This window comes from Acinonyx jubatus, chromosome E3 (genome assembly GCF_027475565.1).
Source record: "Acinonyx jubatus isolate Ajub_Pintada_27869175 chromosome E3, VMU_Ajub_asm_v1.0, whole genome shotgun sequence".
Lineage (NCBI taxonomy): Eukaryota > Metazoa > Chordata > Mammalia > Carnivora > Felidae > Acinonyx > Acinonyx jubatus.
Window position 1 is genome coordinate 11,982,092 of NC_069398.1, and position 15,279 is coordinate 11,997,370.

Consider the following 15,279-nt stretch of genomic DNA (forward strand, 5'->3'; position numbering starts at 1 on the left):
GGAAAGAGCCTAAATGTTCATCAACTGACGAATGGATAAAGAAGATGTGGTTTATATATACAATGGAATACTACTTGGCAATGAGAAAGAATGAGATATGGCCTTTTGTAACAACGTGGATGGAACTGGAGAATGTTATGCTAAGTGAAATAAGTCATACAGAGAAAGACAGATACCATATGTTTTCACTCATATGTGGATCCTGAGAAACTCAACAGAAGACCAGGGGTGGGGAGGGGAAGGGGGGAAAAAAGTTACAGAGAGGGAAGGAGGCAAACCATAAGAGACTCTTAAATACTAATAACAAACTGAGGGGTGATGGGGTGTGGAGTGGGTGATGGGCATTGAGGAGGGCACCTGTTGGGATGAGCACTGGGTGTTGTATGGAAACCAATTTGACAATAAATTTCATATAAAAAAATTGAAAAGAAAAGAACAGAAAAAAGAAATTTAATAAAATAGGATATGAATAATTTTTTAGCAGAAATTAATTATCTAAGGGTAATGTGTTTAAACAAAGTGCTCCTACTAGGCATCAAATACTGACTGTGAACTTGTCATTAGAGAGTGCCTTTAAATTATTAACAGAAGACTGTTAGGCCATGGCAGGAGAATCACTTATCCCCAGGTGGAACATCTCTAAGGAATAACCTTGGAGATAAAGCCTCATAAATATTGCTGCATTGCCTGATTAGAAAGGAAAGATATTCTGAAGAGCTTTGTGTTTTGGTACTGATTGTCTGCTTCCTGAAGAACTCCACTGAGGGGCTTATGCTTTCCAAAATGGAAAGACGAGTCAGTGTCAAGAGTCCAGGAATGAGCAGGTATGTGTTATTCAATCTTCCTTTCCTGCTGTGATGCTGGGAAGAGCAAAAACCATTGTGAAGTGTATACTTTCCAGCCCTCTCCTGAGGGTCTGGACCTAAGAGTGGTGGAGTCTGAAATATAAATATGGATACATGTAGATATAGAGATGCAGATATAGACATATTCTTGAAAGTCCATTAATCCTTTGAGAAAATAACAGCTAAAATTTGGTCAGCACTGTTCTATGCTCTTTATACATTTTAACTCATTTACTCCTCATTAATCTTATAGAATCCTCATTTTACAGCAGCAGAACCTGAGACTCATGGAGATGAAGTGGCTTGTCCAAGGCCAAGCTATAAGACTATTTGGCTCCAGGATACACTCTTAACCATTACACTACACTTACAGTGTAATTTACAGCAGGGAGAAGTAGAAGTACAGAAAAGATGAATGCCTCGATCCTTCCCTTTGGAGAGAAATCATAAAACATTCACATATGTTTTAAAAGGTGCTGGACTGAAGTAGTTAAGTGTACAGCTCTGGGGTCAGGCTACAGGGTTCAATCTCTGCACTGCCACTTTCCATTTCAGGGATCTTTGGCAAGTTATTCATAGATTTTGTGTTTTGTCTTTTTTTTGGGGGGGGGTAGGGATTAAATAAGTTAAAACATGCAAAACACTTAGAATAGCATCTGACATTTAGCCAATAAATGTTGGGTGATATTACTCTACAATCCAAACTCTCTTTAAAAAAATGGGAAAAAAAAACCTCTCTTCAAGCTGAACATTATGAATGGTCTTCAGATAGAAGATAATTATCCAGCATTTAACATGCTTTCATAGTAGGTCAAAAGGGTCACAGATTTTAAGATCCCTTGAAAGGCAAAAGCCAAATAATTAATGGAAGATAAATAGATATCTAGACTGTTAAATGGAATGGTAAACTCATCCTGAGACATAAAGTACACATGAGCTATCTACACTAGCTAACTACCATGATAAAGGAAATCCTTCCTTCTATACATAGTTTCTTTTCTGCCCCTGTAGGGACAGTTTTAATTCCAGGAACTACCCAGCTGACCCAGAGAGACATTCTCTACAGACTACAATCTTCAAAAGCAAAGTGCATTATCACCGACGAAGTTTTAGCCCCCGCAGTAGATGCTGTTGCATCTAAATGTGAAAATCTGCACTCCAAGCTAATTGTGTCTCAGAAACCCAAAGATGGATGGGGGAACCTCAAGGAAATGATGAAGTGAGTAGCCATAATTGTTGTAGAACAGCTTTCCCAGAGGAAGGCAACACTGAAAAGATATTCAACCCACCAAGTGATCAGAAAAATGCAAAGTAAAATGAGGCAAAGGGAACAACTAGTAATTATGGCTGCACCAACAATGTAAACTCTGAGGCAGGAAAGAGGTTGGAGTGTTTTTTAGAGGTTAGGATCTCCAGGAAGCAGGCCCTGAGATAGAGATTAGTTGTGTAAGAAGTTTATTAAGGAGTTGTCTTGGGGTCAACACCTATGAAGGAAGAAATGTATCTGCCATGCGCTCCCACTGGGACCTCTGGGGCATGGATAGCCCCTCAAAGCTATTCCCAGATAAAATAAGAGATCCTGGCCTTTATATACCCATACTGATCAGTAACTGGGTGTGGCCTATCCCTAGAAGGAGAGGTGAGTGACCTTGAGCAAGGCAGCTGTCTTCAGCCAAAGCAATCTCTAAAAGAGAGCTGGCTCCCAGCAGCTGTGGGAAGTAAGTCCTTCATTCCTGCAGCAGGATCTAGGAGGTGTCTCACAGCATCAACCACAGAGCTGTTATCATCTCCCAGACAAACAGAGAAACACAGTGAATTCTTCTGTGTAGGCTATATCAGTACCTTGCTGATAACAATACTTGTGGTTATAAATAAGATGGATGCAATTATAAAACTGAGTTACACTGATGTCCATCCCTGCTATGGAATGCTTCCAGGGGTCACTTGGCACTATGGCCATGTACTGGTTCTATCTTAGCTTTAGGCTGGCAGCCAGTTCCCTCTAGAATGAACTTCCTACCTTTACTCAAGGATTTGGAAGCATGCTTGCAACTATGGATTTGTTCCTACTGCCTCTAAAATAGCCATCATTTATTGAGTTCTTACCAAAAGCCAAGTACTGTTCTAATTAAAATAATGTTATAATTGCAATAATGGGTAACATTTATATGGCCTTGGTTAGGTGCCAAAAACTGCTCCAAGCGTTCACATATATTAACTCATTAAAATGTCACAATAACCTAAGGAAAGGGTGCTATAGTAATACAGATGAATAAGGTCAAATGCTATGATCTGGCAGAGCTGGGTTTCAAACCCAGGGAGTCTGGCTTCTGAACCCACACTCCTAAAGGCTATGTTTACTGCCTATAGTGGTGAAAGATTGGTATGATAACCCCACCTTAGTTTTCAAAAGCAACTGTATTTACAATGAAGTGATAAATACAATGCTCTAGGTAATATTTTTAAGGAAGAAAATTATGAAATCATAGACTAAGTACCTAGTCTACCTGTTAGGCTTTGAAAACAGCTTCTTGGGAGCCTGGGTGGCTTAGTCATTAAGCATCCAACTCCAGCTCAGGTTGGTGAGTTGGAGCCCCACTTCGGGTGAGCCCTGCTTCCCTCTCTCCTCTCTCTCTCCTCCCTCTCTCTCTCTCTCTGCCCCTCATGGGATTCTCTCTCTCTCTCTCTCTCTGTCTCTCTCTCTCTGACCCTCTCTCACTTGCTCCCTCTTGAAAGAAAGAAAGAGACTCTGACCCTCTCTCACTTGCTCCCTCTTGAAAGAAAGAAAGAAAGAAAGAAAGAAAGAGAGAAAGAAAGAGAGAGAGAGAAAGAAAAGGAAAACAGCTTTTCTACAATTCTCGTGGCCTGGATTTTCTAATTCATTCATTCTCAGCCCAGTACTCCCAGATAAAATCTCTGTGTGCAGTGTTTACCTCCTCTTAGCTGCCCTAATGTGGGGACTGTTAGCAGCCCAGTTATCCTTCAGAACTACAGCTGATCCTTGAACAATGTGGGAATTACCAACCTGTCTTATACTGTTACCCATGACTTCTATTAACATACTCAATTTTTTAAATGCTTATTTATTTTGAGAGAGAGAGAGAAAGAGCACATGCAAGCCGGGGAGGGGCAGAGAGAGAGGGAAAGAGAGAATCCCAAGCAGACTGCACACTATCAGTGCAGAGCCTGATGTGGGGCTCGATCTCAAGAACTGTGAGATCATGACCTGAGCTGAAATCAAGAGTCAGATGCTTAACCATTGGACTGAGCCACCCAGGCACTCATATCACTTTTAAAAAAAGAAAAGAAAAGAAAATCATATTTGAGAACATCCACAGTGAAGGGGATGGGGCAGTTCTCACATAGCCATCATTATGAGATCATAGAATCCTCATTATGCTGGTGTTATGATCAAACTCTTGAGTTTTTTTATCTATTTATTTTTTTAAATTTATTTATTTATTTCTGAGAGAGACAGAGAGAGAGCATGAGCCGGGGAGGGGCAGAGAGAGAGGAAGAGAGAGAATCCCAAGCAGGCTCCACACTGTCAACTCAGAGCCCCACATGGGGCTTGATCCCACAAACCATTAGATCACTACCCTAGCAGAAATCAAGAGTCAGACACTTAACCGACTGAGCCATCCAGGCACCCTCTTCAGTTTTTTAAAATGCATCAAGTCTTCTTTTTTGTATAGTAGAAAAGCTATGAAACCAGCCTAAAAGTGGGCTTTGATGACAAAATTTAGTTTGATTCCAGAAAGCACCTAAGAAGATAGAGAAAGAGATGGTTTTTACCTTGGAATTCAACCCAAGTCACTGAGGCCTGCCTCATAAGGTGAAGAGGTCCGAGTAGATGGTTTCTCGAATACTTGGCTGTGGTTAACAGTTCATGGTGCTGTGTATCATGTGCAGAATCATTGTAGTTCTTCCTTTGTAGACAGGCCAGTGACAACCACACCTGTGTGAAAACAAAACACGATGAGATGATGGCCATTTACTTTACCAGTGGAACAAGTGGAACTCCGAAAATGACCGGACACACCCATAGCAGTTTTGGTTTAGGATTATCTGTAAATGGAAGGTACCTTCACGGAACTGCAGCTTGACATGTCAAAACTGCGGAGGTGATGATTCATTTATTGGTCTTTTAAATTTGTTTTTCCTACATATATCAGGATGATTCCTTGTTTTCCCAGGTTCTGGCTGGATTTGACACCTTCAGATGTGATATGGAATACCTCAGACACAGGCTGGGCAAAGTCTGCATGGAGCAGCATCTTTTCTCCATGGATCCAGGGAGCATGTGTATTTGCACATTACTTGCCACGTTTTGAGCCAACTTCCATCTTTCAGGTAAGGCAGAGAACAAGAGGTCACCATTTAGAAATGCTTTAGCAGCGTTCCTGACAGGACTGATGAACACAGTAGCTTGCAGAAATCAGAGTGAACAACATGATTTAAGGTATTTCACACCTGGTAAGTCATTTATCCTGAAAAGATATACAGGCAAAAGGTGTGAGTGCATTTATGTTAGAATAAACAATGTTTAAGTTGTGCTGTGCCCTAAATAAACATTTAGCAACTTATTAAAGTTGTAGTAAGACTAAGAGTTTACTTCTAAATTGCAGACACTTTCTGAGTTTCCCATCACCGTCTTCTGTTCAGCACCGACTGCATACCGAATGCTTATACAGAATGATATGACCAGGTAAGAAATGTTGGTAAATAGGCACTTAGTGGGGGTAGGAGAGAGGAAGAGTAAGCCATAAAATAAAGGATCTTTCTGCCTAAAAACAAAGTTCCACACTAGTAGGCACAGAATTTAACAATCTCTTCACCCCCTTCTCCTTCTTGCTTTCATTCTTTAAATCATAATTATTACATCCAGGGCAGGCTCCCCCAAGAAAGGTGAGAAAAGGGAGGGTTTAGTCACAGGTATACCCCTGAGCCCAGAGGTTATGGATAAGAAAGTGTTCAATCTTTTGGATGATGAATGTTACATGAGCTGAGAAAGTAGAGAAGTTACTCCAACTTGGAGCCCTGTCCCAGCAAATAGGAATGTCTTTTACTCTTGATTCCATTTGAAAGGGCACATTGGTAAATATTTTTAAATCATTAAAATTGCTAAAACTTTTTGAATAGGAAATATTTCATATGACATATAATTCAATAGGTATATAAGAGTATAGAATGGAGTCTCCCTCCAAACCTTGTCCTCAGTGTCAGTTCTCCTTCTCCCTGAAATCTGTGCTTATACAAACCAATATGCCAGTATTCTTCCCCCAGTCTTTTATACACATAAATGGAAACATAGTATGCTCACAGTTCTGCACCTTCCTTTTTTTGCCTAACAGTACATCCTGGAACTGTGTGCTATCCAGTGCTATCCAATATGGTAACCACTAGCCACATGCAATTATTTACATTTAACTTTAATTAAAAATTCACTTCCAAAGTTGCACTAGCCATGTTTCAAGTGCTCTGTAGCCACATAGGGCTAGGTGATACTGCAGTGGATAGTGCAGATAATAGAACATTTTGATTGTGGCAAAAAATTCTATTGGACAACACTGTCCAGGAACTTCCTTATTTTTTTTTTCCTTTTACAGCTCTATAGGATTCCACTGCATAAATATTCCACAGTGAATTTAACCATACAATTGGTAAATTCTTAATCACTGATTTAAAATGTTATTATGAGATACCTTCCCTGAGGATGACATAGCTTGCTTGCTTGCTTGCTTTTTCTTTTCTCTTTTTCTTTCTTTCTTTCTTTTTTTTTTTTTTTTTTTTTTTTTTACAGCAAATCACACACTCCCAGAAAATAAGAGGGGAAAAAAATGGATGTCTTGGGAGTCATTTTATGATGTTAGAAGAGTTTGTTCATTTTGTTTGTATTGAAGAGAGGAGTAAGGAAGGAACTAAAACACACTTCATATTGAATTTCATTAGAAATAACACTAATTTTCATTTCTCTCTATTCTTGTCTCCCAAATTGAACTTATTTATTTTCTGAGAAGCTATAAGTTCAAAAGCTTAAAGCACTGTGTGAGTGCTGGGGAACCAATCAATCCTGAAGTGACTGAACAATGGAGAAACCAAACAGGTCTGGATATCTATGAAGGATATGGACAGACAGAAACGGTATATGACCTCATTAAAAAGACAGGGACGGACTCGAGTTAGCTGGATAAATAAAAAGTGATTTATATAACTGATAAATTTTAAAAATAAGTGTTTATTATATCCTTACAATTGTTTGAGGGATAGGGCAGTAGAGGAGTGGTTAGAAGAGTAGTTTAAAGAAAGTTGGAGGGGAACCAGTTACAAAAAAAAAAGTTACAACTGTAACAGATACAGTTGTTTAAGTAGCCATTCGCTGAAAAAAACCACTACAGACCTGATCAGGGCAAGGGCATTAAAATATATTTTAAATGAAAGAATGCTAGATCAACAGACAGATTTCCCCTTACGAAAGAGCGAACTTTCTTACAGCTGCCTCAAAAATAGAAAATTCTGAGTTCCTTGCTACTTAAAATATTAAGAGTTCACTTAGATAACTCCTTGGCAAGTATACTCTAAAAGGGGTTATTTAAAGAGCTTGTAGACATAAGAAGAAGAAATTCTAGAGGAGGTGAATGAACTCATAACAAAAGTGGTTATTATGTAAGGAAAAGGAGGCATACAATGGAGCAGAAAAGGGAAAGGCTGAAAGAAATTTTTCATAGTGTCTTTTTATAATGCTTCTATTTATAAACCATAAGAATGGTCAAAAATTAATATACCAAAAATAAAATTTACAAATGTATTAAATAGAAAGAGCAGAACAAGTATCATGCTAATATAGGTATGTTTTCATAAATATGGGCATTTTAGTAATTATCAATTTATTAAGTGTTATAACTTTACTGTATGTCTTTGTTTAGTGTCTATCTCTACACTCCCTGAGAGCAGAAAATTTGTTTTATTTTTGAGTCTGGTTCATCATAAATTTTCGATAATTATTTGTTGAATGAATGCATGTGGGTGAATAAATTAATTTTAAGTTAGTTGTAATGTTACTTTATTCTTTCTTCTTCTTAACTAGGTGCTAATCTGTGGAAATTTTAAAGGAATGAAAATCAAGTCTGGCTCAATGGGAAAGCCATCTCCTGCTTTTGATGTTAAGGTTTGCACATCCCCTTCCAGGAGAATATTTAACAACCTAATCTGTTTACCACCTACCCCTACACTCCTAGTTTTGGTGATGATTTCATGCTACTTCCATGATATCTTAATTTCCACATATTAGAAATGGATTAGAGATATTAGTTTAATGGTCTCCATTTTTTTTTTTTTTTTTAGCAAAGCAGTGGCTTGTGCCATGCAGTTCTAAGCATTTTATAAGTACTAATCCATTTGATTCCCAGAAAGAACCTATAAGAGACATACCAGTATAAGAACAATTTTACAATGGCTGAAGGGGAATGAGAGATACAAGCTTCCAGTTATAGAATGAAGAAGTTATAAAGATAAAAGATACAGCATAGGGAATATAGTCAATCAATACAATACAATATAGTATTGTAATCATAATGTGTGATGACATATGGTAGCTACATTTGTGAGCACAACATAATATATAAACTTGTCAAATCATTATATTGTAAGCCTGAAACGAATATAACATTGTATGTCAACTGTCATTCAATAAAGAATAAAATAAAAAAGAACCATTTTACAGATGAGGCACAGAGAGGGAAGGAATTCACCAGAAGTCACATAGCTAGTGGCTACTAGTGCTGGGATTCAATTCCAGGCAATCTGGTTCCAATATCTATATTCTTAATCACATCATCACACTGTGCCCTTTCTGATGAAGGAGGTCAAGACCTCCTGAGGGGTCAAGTAGGCCAAAGGAAGTTACAGTTTACAGTGGCTGAAATATTTTTATCTTTCCCTAGTCCTACCAGGCCATTTCCTGGCTTTCTTTAACCATGGCCATTATTACCACCTGATCCCTAGGGAGCATCCTATTCTCCTATCTGCACACTTTTTACAGGGTTAGAAATGTTCTCAGATCAACATACCCAAAGCCAGGTATAGCCAAAGGAACTTACACTAATATATAAGAGAAAACCATAGCATAGCAACAAAAACACAAAATGGATGAGCTTACAGAATGGAGAGCTTAGAACCAAACTAAATGAGGGTTAGTTATGGATTAGATCAATGCTTCCAAAGCTTTTCTGATCATAAGAATCACCTGGATACTTGTTTTAAAACACTAATTCTCAGGCCCCTTCTAGATGAAAATGAAATCTTTGTTTTAAACAAGTGCCCCAGTTCTTATGATTAGGTAAGTCTGAGAAAATTTAGATGAAATTGATTGCTGATGTCACTGTTTATAGAATAAAAGCAGATGCTGGGTTCTTTCCCTTACTTTAACGTTGCTGAGAACCTTGTTTAAAGATAAGTTTGCCTCAGGGTGCCCGGGTGGCACAGTCAGTTAAGCTTCCAACTTTGGCTCAGGTCATGATCTTGTGGTCTGTGAGTTTGAGCCCTATGCCCAGCTCTGTGCTGACAGCTCAGGGCCTGGAGCCTGCTTCAGATTCTGTGTCTCCCTCTCTGCCTTCTTCTCTTCTCCTTTCACTCTCTCTCTTTCTTTCTCAAAATAAATAAACATAAAAAAATTTTTTTTAAAGATAGGCTTGCCTGATGGCTCAGAGCTGGCTCTACTATTCACTAGCTGAATGTCTTTGGGTAAATTGTTGAAGTCTCAGTTTCCTGATTTGTAAAATAGGGACTATGGTGAACGGCTTGGGACTTACTTGGTTGTAGCACTAAAAGTCATACATCCCAGGGACACTCTCCTGCCTTTGTCCTGGGCAAACTGAGATGGTTGGTCGCCCTAATAATGAAACTGATATCATAGGTTTCTTGTGAGGATTAAATGAGATAATATCCCTAAAGAGCATAACAAAGTTCTTGGCACATAATAAAGGTCTAAAAGATAGGTGCCATTACTATCATTCAGCTCTCCCTTGCATTCCCTTCCTTTGAAAAGCTTTTCTTTTCTTTTTTTCTTTTAATGTTTATTTATTTATTTTGAGAGAGAGAGTGCGAAAGGGAGAAGGGCAGAGAGAGAGGGAGAGAGGGAGGGAGAGACGGGGTGGGGGGGGGGGAGAGGCAGAGAGAGAGAGAGAGAGACAGAGTATCCAAAGCAGGCTCTGCACTGATAGCAGACAGCCTGATGTGGGGCTCAAACCCACAAACTGCAAGATCATGACCTGAGCCAAAGTCGGACACTTAACCAACTGAGCCACCCAGGCACCCCTGAAAAACTTTTCTAAGAAGAGATGGTCAGGGAGCCCTGGTTACATTCTGTAAACAGGCTTAATAATAGTTCATTGGTTTATAGGATGCCTTAGGTTGGAGAAAGAAATATTGATAGTTGAGCCTTCTCTTGTCTGCATTATATGCAATCAGGTTGGCATTTCACAAAGTTGTGTTCCTTTCTTCCCTCTTAATGACAATTCCCAACATGCATTGCTATGAAGTTCTCACAGTACAGCTGTACTCACATGAATCCCAACAGCAATGTATCACCACTTCCCCACTAATTTAAGCCCTGTGGATTTCTGGAGCAACTATATTTGAATGCACAAAGGATGTGGCCAAGAGGAAAACTGCTCTATCATGCATCCCCACTCAGCATCATCACCTTCATTTCCCCCCCAATTTTTTATTGTAATAAAATACACATAGGAGCGCCTGGGTGGCTCAGTCGGTTGAACGTCTGGCTTTGGCTCAGGTCATGATCTCACGGTTTGTGAGTTCGAGCCCCGCGTCGGGCTCTGTGCTGACAGCTCGGAGCCTGGAGACTGTTTTGGATTCTGTGTCTCTCTCTCTGCTCCTCCCCTGCTCATGCTCTGTCTCTGTCTCTCAAAATAAATAAACATTAAAAAAAATAATAAATTAAAAAAATAAATAATAAAAACACTTAAAATTTATCATCTTGACCATTTTAAGTGCATAATTCAGTGGTATTAAATACATTCATAATATTGTGTACCTATTACCACTATCCATCTCCATAACTCTTTTCATCTCGTAAAACTGATTCCATATCCATTAAACAGTAACTTCCCATTCCCCAATGTCCCCAGCCCTGGCAACCATTCTACTTTCTATGACAACTCTATGTTGTGCTTATCCCAACAGGTGCCCTCCTCAATGCCCATCACCCACTTTCCCCTCCCTCCCACCCCCCATCAACCCTCAGTTTTTTCTCAGTTTTTATGACTATTTATAAGTGAAATCATAGTGTTCATCTTTTTGTGATTGGCTTATCACACTTAGCATAATGTCCTCAAGTTTCATCCATGTAGCATGTGTCAGCATTGCCTTCCTTTCTAAGGCTGAATAATATTCCACTGGATTGGCTATAACACATTTTGCTTTTCTATTCATCTGTCAATGGGTGCTTGGGTTCTTTCCACATTTTAGCTATTACAAATATCTCTTGAAGAACATGATTTTAAATCTTTTGTGTATATACCCAGAAGTAGAAATGCTAGATCATATGGTAATTCTATTTTTAATTTTTTGAGGAACTGCCATACTGTTTTCTACAGTGCCCATACCATTTTACATTCCCACAACAATGTCCAAAGGTTCCAATCCCTCCATATCCTCACCAACACTTATTTTCTGTTTTTTTGATAGTAGCCATCCTAATGGGTGTGAAGCGGTATCTCCTTGTAATTTTGATTTGCATTTCCCTAATGCAGCTATCTTCATTTTTAACTTTTCCCCAAGAGCTCTTATTACTGCTTTTGTTACCTAGATAAGAGCATCTGCAGTGACATCCTGGAATCTGGGGATACACTCCAACCAGCTGGATATGACATTCTTGCAACTTCAAAGCTCAAAGCCCATAATTTTCATGATTTTAAGAACACTTGAATAAGGAACATGATTCTCTCCAGAAATAGAACATTTTGTCTCTTTCTCATCTATTAAAGAGTAGTCTTTGAGAAGTATTTAGAACTCTTAAAACATCTCCTTTCCATCAGTAATTCCTTGATACCGGAGCCAAATATTCTTTAGATGACTGGGTGGGAATTTATATTTTTTTATTTACAAGAACTTAAAAGTAAGATTTTACATTTAGAATTCCTTTGCCTTTCAAGTTTCTTTTTGGAGACATAGCTCATTTCCATCTGGAAAGTGCCAAATAAGTATTATACCCTTATTTTCCACACAAGCCATTTCACACAAACCTGGGTTTGAAGGCTCTTGGAGGATATATGTAAAAGTAGAGTGTTCGTGTTTAAAAACAGCTAAAAGTTACTTAAGGCAAAATGTGGCACATGAGTTAAGCAATCAACCTGAGAAATGTGCATCTGGATTTTTAAAAAGTGGACTAACTCCCTGAAGAGATTCTACAAAGAAGTGTAATGATGAAAAAGGATAGGATCTGGAGTATGGTTGTTGAGATTTGAATTCCAGCTCAGTCATGTACTTTGTTGCTTAAACTTTGCACCTCAGTTTCCTCATACGTAAAATGAGCATAGTGATAGTGATAACCAGATAGGACTGTGGTAAGGACTAAAGAAAACAATACATGTGGAGTACGTAGAGCTCTAGCATTTATTACTTGGAATGCAGTCAGTGCTTACGAAATGCTAGGCACTTCAGAGAATCATGAGGACTGGGGAGAAGGTAAGAAAGCAAGACTTTTGACACATCACCAGTGTCTCCACCAGAGAACATTCCCCTTTCCTCGCTTGTAATGGGCTCCTGAAGTAAGGTTTTGTTTGTTCCACAGTTAAATTTTGAAAAACTGTAATGAAATATTTACTTAAAAGATAATCAAGATATATTGCCAATTGATAAAAGCAGGCTGTAAAACAGTATATATAAAGTGATTCTATTTTTTTCTATGTCTATATTATCTCAAAAAATATCACCAAAAGTGTGATTATTGGTAGATAGTGAAATTAACATTTTTTATTCTTCTTTCACGTTTTGCTAACTTACATTTTAAAATATATTTTGCAGTAAGAATTTAAGTAAAACATATTTCTTCTGGGAATTAAAATATACTTAAAATACAAAACAAAACATGCAAAGTAAAAATTTAACATGTTGGCACATTAAATAAAATATTCCCTTAAATAAATCATTCTATTTTATCCTAGATTTTAGACATAAATGGCAATGTTCTACCTCCTGGAGAAGAAGGAGATATTGGCATTCAAGTCCTACCTAATCGACCACTTGGCCTTTTTGCTCATTACATAGTAAGAGATTTATTTCCTATTTAATTCTCAAAAGGAGAGCCTGGGTGGCTCAGTTATTTAAGCACTGACTCTTGATATGGGCTTAGGTCATGATCCCATGGTTTGTAGGATCGAGTCCCACAACAGGCTCTATGCTGACAGCGTGGAGCCTGATTGGGATTCTCTCTCTCCCTTTTTCTGCTCTTCCCCTGCTCTTTCTCTCTCTCTCAAAATGAATAAATAATACAAAAATACATATTTTAAAAAGTGCTTGGTAACTATCCCTATTTGTCACAAAACACACGTAGGATAGGTGCTTGGCTTTTTGAGAGACTCATTGTCCTGAATTGTAATCCCTCAGGTAGGAAACTGAAGAAACGCCCAAATGCTTATTCTCCCTGGGCTAGATCACTGCTCCAGGCCCATGAGGGTAAGAGAAGGGAGCCCTAGAAAGACAGCCCTCTTTGTATACACTGATCATCTCCAACAGAAGACAGCACCCAGTCATTTTCCTGAAATGTGATTAGTGGTTTCCCTTCTGAACAGCAGTGAGAGGGAAAGAAAGTGGGGCAGTGGGATTAAGTAAATGTCTTTCACTAAAGCCTTTACAGGCTCCCTACTGTTTGCAGACCTATTTTCATGTCTAATTGAAGTATATACATTTTAAAGTTTGCATCAATATATTCAAAAGTCCAGGTTCTACTTGTCAGTGAATTTTATATAATGTAACAATCCTTCATTCTTCCTCCTACGAAGTTGCAGAACCAGTTTTGTTTCTAAAACAAAATACAAAAACAGAAAAACTGCTCTTTGAATTATTAGGTGCTGGTGCTTTCTTTTAACTCTAAGCATTCACTTCTCGCTTTTCCTACCCGTATTAGATATTAACCACTTAGCAAAAGACTTAATTAGCCCATATCTCGGAGCTCTGAACTCTTGCCGAGAGTTTAGTGATCATCATAGACAATTCTCAGGATGGCAGCATGCCTAGTCTTTGTAACTGTAGTTTACCTCTCTTTGATTGGGCTAGCTCAATGCTGGAATTGCATCCTTATTTCCTGCACTGGCTTCTCTTCATTCCAAGGCTTCTCAAAGAAACCAAACTTTTTTTTTTCTCCTTCAACACTTAAAAATCCGACCGAACAGAAGAATCACATTCACAGTAATATTAACAAAATGCTACTTGTTTCACAGGATAATCCTACAAAAACAGTTTCAACCCTACGAGGCAATTTCTATATCACTGGGGACCGGGGCTATATGGATGAAGATGGGTATTTCTGGTTTGTCGCAAGATCTGATGATATCATATTATCCTCTGGGTAATTTTCTTTTTCATCTGTGCATATGTCTAAGTTAATTGATCATCAGTGTTCTAGAGTGAACCTGCTGCTCACCTTTATATATTCCTGTCATATGTTTATTTCCCAGTTACAGAATTGGACCATTTGAGGTAGAAAGTGCCCTGATTGAGCATCCTGCAGTTGCAGAGGCAGCTGTTGTCAGCAGCCCAGATCCCATCAGGGGAGAGGTAAAAAAATGGATTCATCTCCACTTTATAATTTGTTGGCTGTCTAACACATACTTTTCAACAGTTTATGGAAACACAATTAAATGATTCATTCACTAACTTTGCAAGTCACATAGTCATTAGTAAATATGCTAGTCAGGAAAGAATTGCTAAAGATAAGACTGAAAATATATATAAGGAATTTGAATTCTTTCCATACAGGGATGGTGTGAATGCCAACAACTCAGGTTCACAGTAGGATAGGATGTCAGAGGTCAGCTAGATAGAATCGCGTTATTCCCCAGGTTTGGAAACAACATGGTCCCTTATGTAGTTGAGGAGGATAGGCTGGCATCACATATCAGGGGTGGGAGCAAGGTCAAAGGTAGGAACCGAGGCAGCAATTAGAAGTAGGCTGGGTAGGTAGCCAAGTAGAGAATTCAAAAAAAGCTGTGAATAAGACAGGAGTCCTGAAAGCTCTTCCTTTTTTTTTTTTTTTAAAGTAAATGCCCAATGATGGGCTTGAACTCACGACCCTGAGATCAAGCGTCACATGTTTTACTGACTAAACCAGCCAGGCACCCTTGAAAGCTCATTCTTATTGGGGTTGGTCAAATGGTAGTTTGGGTTTAAAGTTTCCATGCCACTCTTCAGGTCC

General features: G+C 38.6%; 2 protein-coding genes across 12 annotated transcripts in view; one reads left to right on the forward strand and one right to left on the reverse strand.

Annotated features, from left to right (window-relative positions):
• ACSM3 (acyl-CoA synthetase medium chain family member 3) overlaps nucleotides 1-15,279 on the forward strand; it is a 62,210-nt gene that overhangs the window by 36,480 nt on the left and 10,451 nt on the right. For 7 of the 8 annotated variants that reach the window (XM_015067157.3, XM_053213009.1, XM_053213010.1 and 4 more), the window contains exons 4-12: nucleotides 1,857-2,064; nucleotides 4,783-4,926; nucleotides 5,042-5,198; nucleotides 5,474-5,553; nucleotides 6,866-6,989; nucleotides 7,933-8,013; nucleotides 13,031-13,132; nucleotides 14,306-14,433; nucleotides 14,543-14,642. In XM_015067157.3, coding sequence (XP_014922643.1) covers nucleotides 1,857-2,064; nucleotides 4,783-4,926; nucleotides 5,042-5,198; nucleotides 5,474-5,553; nucleotides 6,866-6,989; nucleotides 7,933-8,013; nucleotides 13,031-13,132; nucleotides 14,306-14,433; nucleotides 14,543-14,642 — 1,124 coding nt within the window. The remainder of the gene's footprint in view (nucleotides 1-1,856; nucleotides 2,065-4,782; nucleotides 4,927-5,041; nucleotides 5,199-5,473; nucleotides 5,554-6,865; nucleotides 6,990-7,932; nucleotides 8,014-13,030; nucleotides 13,133-14,305; nucleotides 14,434-14,542; nucleotides 14,643-15,279) is intronic. The other variant, XM_027043086.2, reaches the window with a different exon arrangement.
• Nucleotides 1-15,279, reverse strand: part of ERI2 (ERI1 exoribonuclease family member 2) — a 62,377-nt gene that overhangs the window by 35,327 nt on the left and 11,771 nt on the right. For 3 of the 4 annotated variants that reach the window (XR_008294492.1, XR_003415246.2, XR_003415248.2), the window contains exon 9: nucleotides 4,641-4,803. Coding sequence is in view for 1 of the 4 variants with exons in the window: in XM_027043083.2 (XP_026898884.1) it covers nucleotides 5,327-5,335 (9 nt within the window). In the remaining 3 variants the exon portion in view is untranslated. Of the gene's footprint in view, nucleotides 1-4,640; nucleotides 4,804-5,191; nucleotides 5,336-15,279 lie in introns of those variants that run through there. The other variant, XM_027043083.2, reaches the window with a different exon arrangement.